Source organism: Lissotriton vulgaris, chromosome 4_1 (genome assembly GCF_964263255.1).
Source record: "Lissotriton vulgaris chromosome 4_1, aLisVul1.2, whole genome shotgun sequence".
Classification (NCBI taxonomy): domain Eukaryota; kingdom Metazoa; phylum Chordata; class Amphibia; order Caudata; family Salamandridae; genus Lissotriton; species Lissotriton vulgaris.
In genome coordinates, this window is record NC_141691.1 from 801,776,967 (window position 1) to 801,789,505 (window position 12,539).

General features: G+C 43.3%; 1 protein-coding gene across 1 annotated transcript in view; it reads right to left on the reverse strand.

Moving 5' to 3' along the window:
* The window catches only part of ALDH5A1 (aldehyde dehydrogenase 5 family member A1), a 105,297-nt gene that overhangs the window by 64,307 nt on the left and 28,451 nt on the right, over nucleotides 1-12,539 (reverse strand). The window contains exon 2 of the mRNA XM_086965139.1: nucleotides 5,669-5,752. Within this exon, the coding sequence (XP_086821265.1) occupies nucleotides 5,669-5,752 (84 nt within the window). The remainder of the gene's footprint in view (nucleotides 1-5,668; nucleotides 5,753-12,539) is intronic.

The window sequence follows — 12,539 nt, forward strand, 5'->3', positions numbered from 1 at the left end:
ACCCCGACCACAGTTCAGTGAATCCATCGCTGACCTCATCTCCACAGACTACATCCTCCTTGGAGACCTGAACTTCCACCTCGAGAACGCCAATGAAAGCAACTCCACAACATAGATCGACGACCTCGGACGCAAACAACTAGTTACAACACCCACTCCCTCCCTCCGCCGGCTACATGCTTGACCCCATCTTCTCCGCCAGCGACCACGTCACCTTCAGTCACACCACTGAACTCCACTGGACCGACCACCACTGCATCTACTTCTCCCTCGAGAAACACAGCACACACAACCAACCACAACATATCCCACACCGCAGCTGGAAATAAGTATCCGAAGACCAGCTCACCACCACTCTCGCCCGAGACCATTCCCCCCACCGGGCCCTCCGATTCAGACGCAGCAGCCAACAACTTCAGACAATGGATTGACGATTGCACCAACACCCTCGCCCCGTTAAGGAAACCCTCCAACAGGCGCACAGACACAAGAGCCATCTGGTTCAACGCTGACCTCCAAAACTTCAAGCACACCTGCAAAAGACTTGAGAAACACTGGTTCAAAACAAACACCAAACAAGACAAACTTGCGCTACAGAAAATTAACAGATTATACAAGTCGGCTATCAAAAAGCCTAAGAAAAGGTACTATTCAGGCAGAATTCAAAATGCTAAATGTGCAAATAAAGAATTCTATAAAATACTCAATGAATTTCGCAAACAAAATTGCCTAGAAGGAACTCATCCTGTTAACTCCAGATTTCACAGACAAACTGGCAAATCATTACACGGATAAAGCAGACACGTTGGACTCTTACTTAAAACAGAAACAAAACACCAGCACCAGCACTAACCCTTGTACAAAACAACAATCCAAGAATGCTCTAATCAAGCCTCACCGTTCCTTCCAACAAATCTCACATAATGAATTTATGGACCTGGTCAAAGCAAGCGGGCCTGCCGGCAGCCCTTCTGACCCCGGTCCGCCACAAACTTTCAAGACAATTATGTTAACAACCTCTGCTGCCACTCCAGTAAGAAGAATCAACGATTCCTTAACTACTGGAATATTTCCAGAAGAACTCAAAAGTCAAACATACGCCCTTTACTGAAGAAAACAAACTTGGACCCGCTGAACCCTGACAACTACAGACCCATTACAAATGGACCTTTCCTGTGCAAACCGATAGAAAGAGCAGTGTTCACCCAGATGTCCCAATTCATTGAAGAGAATGACATACTTTCAGACTTCCAAACAGGATCCTGTCTGGGAAGAGGCAGTGAATCTGCCCTCCATGCCATCTGGAATGACCTAAAGAATACAGTTTACCACAAGGGGGTTGCTGCGCTACTTCTCTTGGACCTCTCAGCTGCCTTTGACACGGTTGACCATGACACTCTGAAACAAAAGACTTTATGAAGCCGGCATAGACGGAACTGCTCTAGACTGGATCACGCCCAACCTTCGAAACAGAACTAATGTCATCCATACCCCACCTTTCTCGTCCAAACCGTACTCCACAAAAGCAGGGGTCCCTCAAGGTTCTATCATCTCGCCCATGCTTTTCAACATCTACATGAAGTCATTACCAGTACTGATCAATAAATTTCACCTCGTGCTATAGCTTTGCAGATGACACGCAAATACTCCTTCAACTGGATTGCCCCAAAGACATTGGAAAATCACCAATTTTCAGCTGTCTCAGAGCCGTGGATCAGTGGATGACTTGGAGCAATCTCAAATTGAATGCTTCAAAAACTGAAATACTCACGTGTGGCGATTGGAAACATTACAACCCGCTTGCCGCATGGCCTGATTAACTGTGATCACGGCCTAAAGTATTGAAGGAAGTAAGAAACCTCGGAATGACCATGGACTCCAAGCCGTCGATGAATGCCCAAGTGGATAAATTAGCAAGATCAAGCTTTCCTACTATAAAAACGTTGCGACTAATTTTCCCTCATTTGGGATTTCCACACAAGGTCCAAGCTCACCTCTCCCTTGTTCTGTCCAAACTCTATTACGCCAATAGCCTCTGCCACTGATCACCTTTAACAACCATGAAAAGACTAAAACGGATTCAGAACTCGGCTGCCAGACGACGTTTGCATATCAAACAGCAAGACAGCATCTCCCCTGCCTTGAAAGCCCTGCATTGGTTACTGGTTGCCAGAAGATCCACGTTCAAGCTGCTTTGTATCACCCACAAAGCAATACATGGAATAGGACCACTCTTCATCAGGAATAAAATCACCAAACACATTCAACAAAGGAACCTCCACTCTAAAGGACCATCTCGCCTCAAAATCCCACCATACAAGAAAAAAAACATGGCTGGCACATCCTTCTCTGTTCATGCAGCCAAACTATGGAACTCTTTACCCCAACATAAGATCAACCACCTTATCTTCAGAAAACTACTCAAGATTTGGCTCTTCTCCACATAAGCACCATACGCAAACAGAAATTTACAGCATATCCCTCTGTATATAAGCATTTATTTTCACTATAGATATGTACCTATATTTGTGTATTACTTTGTATAAACATGTAAAATAATTTTGTTGTAATGGTCTACATGTACAAACTTCAATTGTGCCACTATGTACCTTCCATGTACTTGGATCTGTGTTTGTTACTTTTCTCCTGAAAAAGCATATCCAATGCACTACCCCATTTCTAATCCTGTGCCTCTATCAATATCTTTAATCTACGTATACTTACCTCCTTTATGTGTCTATATATTTTTAATGTACTTATGGATCTATATATTTATCACATTCTTCTAATTTAGCATTTCCAATGCACTAACCTATTTCTCAGCCTATACTTCGCTCATTATATCTTCTAGCCCAACCTTCTGACTCATCTCAAACTTCTTTCTACTACTCCTTCCAATGAACTACCCTATCTCTCATCCTATACATTATCAATACATCATCTACATCCACTCTCTCATTTATCCCAAACCCCATATCACTACTATGATCGCCAAAATAATCCTTTCTAGACTCTCTCCTACTCCAGCCCTCCTTGCATCATCTGACACCTCTTTTTACTATACCGATCCCCTAAAACAAACCTTTCTAAACTCTTCCCTCTGACTCCTCCCCTCCAAAACTCCTTTTTACTCATCCAAAAGCCTCCTCCTACTGCTAAGACCTCAAAAAAACCACTTATAAAAAAAAACATTCACTCTTTTATCCCTCCTCTATCTTTTCAACCAAAATTAACAGACATGTTCACTTCTCAAATTCCATATTCAACTATACTAATATACTACCCAAATAACTGAACATATCCACTACTCGAATTATTTCATATTTATACTATACTAATTTTCAACACTAATCCTTTATGGGTTCCGGAGTGGCGTGCTACTCGCCAAAAAAGCGCTTCAACACCCATCAGGGGTAACAAGTGCTATATGAATGCAAATCTTTCTTCCCCTTTTATCCCGCTGCTATCCTTCTCCCTCCAAGTAACTAACTAATATCCACCATTGAAATTGCTTCATATTTCACCATATTAATTCACCACTAATCCTTTATAGGCTTCCTGAATAGCGTGTGTCAACAAGCGCTATATAAATAGAAACCTTTGTCCTCCTCTATCCTTCTGCGATCATGCCAAATCCAAATAACTGACTAACCTATCCACCACTTAAAATGTACTTGCATGTTTCACTATACTAATTCAACACTAATCCTCTATGGGTCCCGGAGTAGCGTGCTACTCGCCGAAAAAGCGCTAACGCCTCGTCACGGGTAGTAAGCGCTATATAAATTCAATTACAATGCAATACTGGACAACGGCGAAACTGCGGCCCTCATCCTCCTGGACCTCTCGGCTGCCTTAGACACCGTCTGCCACAACACCCTGGGCACACGCCTCTATGACGCAGGGATCCAAGACAAAGCCCTGGACTAGATCACCTCCTTCCTCACCGGCAGAACGCAGAAAGTCTGCCTCCCCCCGCCCCCTTCAGGTCAGAAGTCACCACAATCACCTGCGGAGTACCTCAAGGATCATCCCTCAGCCCGACCCTTTTTAACATCTACATAGCACCGCTCGCTACCATAGTCCGAGCACACCACCTCAACATCATCTCATACGTCGACAACACCCAGCTGATCCTCTCCCTCACCAAGTCAAACCTCCATGTATGTATCGTGGTGAACCCTGTGGAGCGGAGACGACTGAGGATTTTCTTTGCAGGACCCGAACTATTATATCCGGGGCACTGCTTCGTAAAACAGACTTTCCATCTACTAAATATTATGCCTAATACATGGAGAAACGCTCTAAAGAGAGATCCTATAATCATCAGTTGCGAATAATTAAAGGGTTACCAAATAGAACACTCCTTTCTCTGAGATCTAATAATAACCAGTTGTGAACTAATAAGAAATTATCAACCAGAATAGCCTATATTCACTTTTCAAGCCCTGAAGAAGTCCCTAGATGGGACAAAACGCGTTGGCGGTTCCAAAAGTGATGCTTTCAAAAGTTTTTAAAGAATGAATAATAAAGAATAAACTGAAACTGAACATAGACTTGCTCGTGGAACTAGATCCTTTCTGAACCATTTTCCAAGATTGTTATAAGTTGTGTTTAAAGTGTGCTGAGCTAAAATGTGTTGTTAAATTGTTGAAGGTTAGGTTCTTTGAATCAGCCTTTAATTTGAGGGAGTATAGGGAATTGTGCTTCCAGCCCGTTGTTTGCACCTTTTTCTTCACTAAAATTGATAGGGACTTTAAGACTAGTGCTGGCACCTTATGCTTGGATTCCCATTTTCTTGTCTCTAGATCGCTGTGGTTCAACAGACTCTAGCATATCCAGGCAATGCACCAACACTCACAAAAAAAAGTTCTATGCGACTTCGCGCCCCCTCACTGATTAGGCGTAAAGGCTGGAATTCCTAGGCTTCTTCCCACCTAATCTACGTGCCTTAAAGCTTTTTGACTAACATTGGAGCACCGCGTCTCACGCAACTTTCACTATGGTGGCCTAGGCTTCGCGTTAGAGTAAGTCCCGTCTCGCCCCAACCTCACTCCTTGAGTGGGCTCCCCTAGTTCTCTCCCCCTCCGAGTACTACCAGAGAGCCTCATTTTATTCTTCTTTCGAGGTTCATGGGTCTCCCTCTCTTCACCATTGGCTTGTTAAAGATATTAATATTTATGTTTCTTGTTGGAGAATGTAACATCTTCGCTGCAGCTATAACATACATAAGGTCTTACCCATTTATGATGAGTCAATGGGTAAATATGTTCAGGGCTGAGCCACGTCACACACTGCCATGCACACTTCCGTTGGTATCTAACAATGTGTGTAATAATACTGTGCCCCTTGGTAAAATTCAATAAACAGATCTGAGTTTTAAAACAAACAAAAAAAATGTGTGCAGTCTCATTTCCCAGGCATGACCCCTATAGAGCCACTCTTCAATGGAACAGGAAGATTTATTGGAGAATACCTTCAATGGACTAAGTCAGTTCCAGGAGGTCATCCTGTAGCTTGGGAGAAGGAACACGGAAACAAAAGACCACATCCAAGGGCATGACTACCTTAACACATTTATTTGAAACATGAGAAAATATCTGAAGCACGGAACCTCAAAAACAGAGTTGTCTTTTGCATGCTAGTAGGCAATCAAAATAATTCTTACATTTTCTGCAGTTATGATCTTAGCGAGATCCTCTTTGTTTTGTATCATGAGATCAAACCACTTGCGAAGTAAGTCACTTCTCTCCTGCAAACATACAAAACAAAAGTGAGCTATTATACTTATCAAACTTTAAATGTGCACAAGGCACTCCAAGTAAAAGGGCAGACTCCGAGTAAAAAGGCATAAATCAATTTTCATATTGCATGTCCCTACTAAATGCAGGGAATTTGTAGATCTTTCTCTCAAATCATTACTTGATTAGCACAAGCGTTAACATCATTGACACCTAGGGCCACTGTTCAGGTCACCTACTCGTTCTGTCTAAACCATGACTGGTGCCTTCTCATAATCTTACCATAAAAGATGTGTGAAGTTTACATTTTATATAGTCTCTCAACCATATCAAGTATGAGGATACGCATTCGCTGTCAAGCCATTTAAAGAGTGCAGCCTTTAAACAACACTGCCAAAGCCAACACATCTGGCTTGAAAACGCAAGCCAGACCCATTGGCTTTGCTAATGCTGGTTCCTATGGCATGCTCAGTACCAATAATGCTGTTTTTACACCCCACCTACCAAAAACATTAGTTGCCATATAGAAGGAAAACACTAAAACGTGCTCAGCCAAATATTGCCATTTACATGACCTCAGAGGTTTGAAAAGATGCACTAGGCACTTTCCTGATGCAAATGCTCCCTGGAATAAATGGATGTCCTTGCTGTAATCAGGATGCCGTACAAAGGTTATTACTAGAGGTCCCTGCTGTCAGGAACAACTCTTCCCAAGGACGGTGAAGTACCACGAGTCATCACTAGAGGTCCCTTGCATGAAATATAAATCCTATTCTGAAGCAGACTGCAATGCACAGAACATTACTAGAGGTCCCTGGTGTCAGAAGTTTGTCCTAAATGTTATCAGGCGGCGAAACCTTATGGAATTACTCAAGGTTCCACAGAAGTCCACCATTGGCCAAACAATCTCAGGTACCAGATATTTATGGATAGAGCAATGCCCTTGAATGTCTGTTGTTGGAAGGAACAATGTCAACAAGCATTGTAAAAGTCAGTAGCTCTGGTGTTGGCTGCAAACCTTTGAGCGTTGTCAATGCTGGTTTGGTTTTTGCAAAAAAACGTTATGGTCAGGAAAGCCGTCTGAACCCTGATCAATCTTAAAGAAAGAAATGGCTGAAAGCAAAAATATTTGTGGTCTCAAAAAGCACACATGGCATAGTTGTTCCTAGTAATTAAGGGACCTACTTTGTGTTAATATTCTTCTGAAATGGCAAAATGCAGTCACTCACAGTAAAGTTAGCCAATGGTTAAAGTGGGCTGACTCACTGCCCAATGCTTTATTGGGCGTAGGAAAAATGTATATGACAACAACAGATCAATGAATGAAGAGAGCTAGCTGACAATTTTAGAACAAGCAAAATAGAAGTTGCGCTAACACTAGGTCTTAAAACAGACAACCGTGGGTATGTTTTCAGAAGGTCAGATCACAGAAAGGGCATAGCTTCAATAAGAATGTGCATATTCACTTCATCAAGTCTTGATTTATGCTCATTTTCTTTGGCATAAATTAATCTGCTACGGCTGGGTTGTGATAATAGGCACTATTAAGGCATAAAGTACCCTTGTGTATGCCCTGAAAACGTCACTAACATTCTTAGCTAATACTATTGCAAATTATTATAGCTGTTTTAATGCTAGGTTTTTTGTTATGTGAATGGGAATGTGCGAGTATTGATGGGACAGACCGGATACGTATGTAGGACTCCTCAGTTAGCAGAGAATAGGACAATACAATGTCAGGCCCTAGATGGACAGCCCTCCCTAGAACCACAACCTAATCACAAGATTGAGGGTGCTTCTCTTAGTTAGTGGCATCAGTGAAGAGTTCTGTCTCCTCTTCTGTGCATGACTCACTAGGTCCTGTCATACCCACAGTAAATCACATCATAGGATTTTGACTTTGCATTTGTATTCTCTTCATAAGAATAGAAAGGTTTTTGTTGTCCACCGTCCATCAGTTTCATGGAAGTAGGGACGCCATGAACAAAGTAATGCATTCACGGTCGTGACCTCCGCTTCCAACCTCTAGTAAGATGGGTTACCTGTTCCTACCACACATCCTATGCATAAGCCCCAGGAAGAACACTTGATTGGCTGAAGGCTATCTGGGTCCGATACACATAGTTGGTGGGTATTACAGGATGTCCGCTATTACAATTACCGATGGAATTTTGCGAAGTCACTTTCAATGAAGCTGAATAACACGTACAACAGGATGTACTTCTTGCTGATTAGTTCCCCTGCTATAGGCTGGAGTTCAACACTGAAGTGGAGTAGCAAACTGCATGGTCTAATGGTACCCGTTTCTAGATAGAAGATGGTATTGTGAGCCGAAACTTGTGTGGAGTCTGGGACTATTGTGGGGTTTTTGGGCTCGGGATAGACCATGATGAGGGGGTTCTTAGAGGGCAGGAATAATTGGCTTTAGGGCATGGAATGGTGTTAGGGTTCAGATATGGGTGGAGTGCAGGGGTGGTGAGGAACTTTTAGGGTTCATGGATGAATAGTGTTTAGGTGCGAGGTTTCAGGGACGGGTGGTGTGTATGGTTGTCGAGAGGTTTTAGGGTTCATGGATGGGCGGAGTTTTGAACTGGTGAGGGTTTTTAAGGTTCAATTATGGGTAGGGGCTGGGGAAGACCTTTTAGGATTCAGGATGGGGTGGCGTTTAGAGTGGTGAGGGGTTTGAAGGATTCAGGGATGGGTGGAGTTTAGATTAGAAAGGAGTTTTCAGAGAGTAGTAGTTTAGGGTAATCAGGTCTTATAGGTCAGGGATGGCTGGTGTTCAAGGGGAGTGAGGGTTTTTTTTAGAGTTCAAGGAAGGGTGGAGTTTGGTGTGCTATGGTGTTTTAAGGGGTATGGGATGGGTGGAGTTTAGGGTAGAAAGGGGTTTTAGGGTTCAGGAATGGGTGATTTGCGGCGCAGCAAGGGCTTTTAGGCTAGACAGTGCTTTTAGGCGTCAGGGCTGAGTGTTTCGGTGCGGTGAGAGGGTTTTAGGGGTCAGCGATGGATGTTTTTTTACTGGTGGTGATGGGTCAGAGAATTAAAAGCATCTGAAGTAATTGTCAGACAATGTAGATGATATAAATATGAAATAATGTCCCTTGAAGTAAGGCACTGAAATAAATATCTCCGACATAAAAAATTCTGAAATTAAAACCTGCAATGATTGCTTTTACAAATAATAAACAAGCATCTACGAATTGGTTACTACAATAAAAGGTACGTGCCATTCATTCTGAAAATTTCCCTAAAACAGTTTAGATGAAATGGTTTCTCAGTAATAGTATTCCAATAAATTGTTTTTCTATGAAATCACAAAGCTGTCTAACAATATACAAGGTTACTGACATGAAGAGAGATCAGAGCCCTCTAGCAGCTCCATGTAAATCTGCTATGCAGGCAGATTGTCCACCACAGCAAGTTTACTTTACAATACCACAGCTGTGATCTAGTGGCTTACTTACTGCTTTAGGAACCAGATCCTCTGAGCAGTAGTTTCTTCTCCCTCAATTGATGAAACTGTATGATCCTATACGCCATCTCCCTTTGCCTCAATTTTTGTATCTGCTAAAATTGGAGCGCTTAGAAACGGTATAACTGCTACATTTACATGGGGGAACATTTATATTCAACAAGCAGTATGTAAAACTTCCTGAAGCATTCTTCTAACAGAAATGCTGTGAATTTTACACCTTTTAAGGTCCCTCCCTTTTTTGTTCTATTAATCATACAGAATTAGAACACTTAAGATGTTTATTAGAACTCTGACCTGTGTATTTCAAGCAAGATCTATTGAAATGTGAGTGTCTGGATGTGAACAATTTTTATAGATTTTACGTACTCAGAGCCACTCAAAATTCAGTACTTTCTTACTGCACATTGGCCTGATTGGCAACTATGTACCAGATATAAATTGAAAGAATTTGATAGCATGTGTTTCTCAAGTGCATTTATTCCATTAAAAAAGTCCTGATATGGAGAAGAGATGCCTTCCCTTTTTACTAAGTGAATTACTGGGGGCACAAGCGATCATGTAGTCAAGGTGCATTGCACCCAATTACTGATGTAAGCTATTTTTCTAAGAAAAGTAAATTGCACTTGAACACTGGTACATCACTAGACGTACCTTGAAGTCACAGATTAAAATGCAAGCCAAAGTAAATGTTTGTCAGTTGTATAGCTTTGGTCCTATGGTTTTTCTCTTTACTTAATTATCCAACTGCAAGATTTTGCAGTCTAGGAGAGCGCAGGGACATGCATTTGACGTTCCATGCAGTTAGAAGGTTGCCATTGGTCCACAAGTCCCTCCTGCCTCATTTACCTCTTTACTTCTGCAAACATAAAATAAGCTGGTTTATTTTGCTAATCTTGTGGTGGACTGACATTGGGGCCATCTGTTATAGGATTATCCTAGTTGATGGGCATCTATTTACGATACATTCAATAGAATAATCAATGGAAATCAATTAGTAGGTTTCTATTGTGGCCCTTTAGATCAACATTGGACTATATTTTCTACTTCATGTTCTAAGACACTCAGCACTGATCCAGAGGTTTAAGTGGCTCTCTTCAGTGTATATGAACAATGAGCCATATATTTATGGAACACATTTTCCCATGTGTTGATACAGTGGTCTCTAGGTTAGAAGAGCTCTAATCAATAGCTGCATGGAAGTCACTGTTTCAGAGTGACACAAACATTTCTGCTGTGGATCTTGTATCATATGCTCATTGGTTTACAGAGACCCCTGCATGATACAAGGTGTAGGAAGGTGGATATCTGACTATGGTTGCCCCCAACTTTTTGCCTGGTGTTTTGCTGGTTTTTTAACTTAGTTGACCTGGGACCCTGCTATTCAGAGCCCCAGGCCTACTGCTCTCTCTGTAAAATGGATTCCATGTACCCTAGGTGCATACCCAATTGGATACGGAGTCACCTTATCAGTCTCTGTACAGTGTACCTTAGGTACCCAGGGCATAGGTGTTCCCATGGCCTACCAGGGGCTGCAGCATGTATTATGCCACCCCTGGCTGGCCATCCAAATCTGACACAACTGGCTGCACGACAGCTGGGGCAAGGTGGTGTAATCACCCTTTGCTTTAGATATAGTATACCTATATCTAACCCTAAAATGGACACATGTATTCCTATCAGTCACTCCTATGGCAGGCCTTAACAATCCTGAAGGCAGAGTGCTTGGAATCATGTGAGATGGTGCTCTGGCATGAGCTGAGCCCGTTTGCAGCTTGCGGAACCAAGTCCTAATAGCTGTTCCATGATAACGCGTACCATATACTCTTAAGTGCATTATAATCCTCGCGGTTATTTGCCAACTTTGGTATCGCTTTATCAAAACATGTCGAGTAAGGTGTCATACGAATTGGAATACTAACCCCTCGCCAATTCTGGCGACGGGGTTAGCATTCCACCCTTCTAGAGGGACACGACATGTATGTAACTGTGAACCCCGGTTAAAGCTAACTCGAGCCTCAGCATCACAAAATGGATGCTGCCACCACAGACACAAGTCTGACCTCCTGCTGCTGGGAGTCCTTCCAGCGAGGAGAGCTTGGACAAAGGTTTTCCTGTCAGGGGCGGTGCTAGCACCATCCCAGACAGGGTTTTGTGTATCCCAGGTAGGCAGGGCTGAGAGGAAAGTGACGGCAAGTGGCACCCCGGTGCTCACTGTGCATATGCCGGCTTGAACCAGTTCCAGGGGCACACCAGCCCCTGAGCTGGGGAAAGTCCGGACAAGGGAGAGGGGTGTAACCACCCCCCTTCCTGGTCCCACCCATGGGCAGGACCTAGTCGCGTGCCAGCCCCTTTCTTTAGTATAAAGGTAGGAGCGGGCCCCCTTCCCAAATTAGATAATTCTGAATCTGGACTACTTTCCACAAAAGGACTCTTGAACTTTTCTGAAGACTCTCCCTTGTGGCTAAGGAGTAGCCACCCTGCACCAGCGGGCACCATCTAAGCGCATGCGGTTTGCTGCAAGTCCATCCTCCGGATCAAGACAGCCCAGCTTGACGAGACCCGGATTCCCTGGCACCTTTGACCTCTACCTACATCATCAGCCCAGCTGAGATTCGTGGGTGTGACGAGACCTGAAGGGATCGGCCATCTTCAAAACTGCACAACGCTTATCCAGCACGACTGCCGAGGGATCCTCGAGTGAGTGCTTTGGGGTTTGAGAAGCCCTAACCCTGAGCAGCTCCAGCACCGAAGTCCAGCCCCCCAGCATCCACGAGATCTGCGTGGGGCCCTTCTGCTCTTTGCTGCTCACCGCATTGTCCGGATACTTGTCTGCTGGCTTGTGGCCCTCCTGACGACGACGCAGTTATGTGAAGGATACTACCCATTTTCTGAATCTGTTTCGGGATGTACAAGAAAATTACAATCAGGATTGGCTGATGTGCACAATAGATGTGACTTCACTATACACATCTATCCCTTTGAAAGATGGTGTAGAAGCAAGTGAATGGGCGCTGTTACAACTACCTGACTTGGAAGTTAACAAAATTTTCATTTTGGAACTACTGATATTCTGCCTCCAGCATAGTTACCTGACATGGCAAGACAAATTCTTCCTCCAAGTGAGTGGAACCTCAATGGGTTTTTCTGGCGCACCGGCTTACGCCAATACCTTTATGGCGCAGTTCGAGGATACACATATCTTTAAGCAGGAGATCTGGGCTAAGAATCTGGCTTTTTATATCAGATTCATAGATGATATATTTCTTGTATGGAAAAGTTCCCAAGATTCATTAGAAGAGCTGATTAATGAACTCAACCACAAG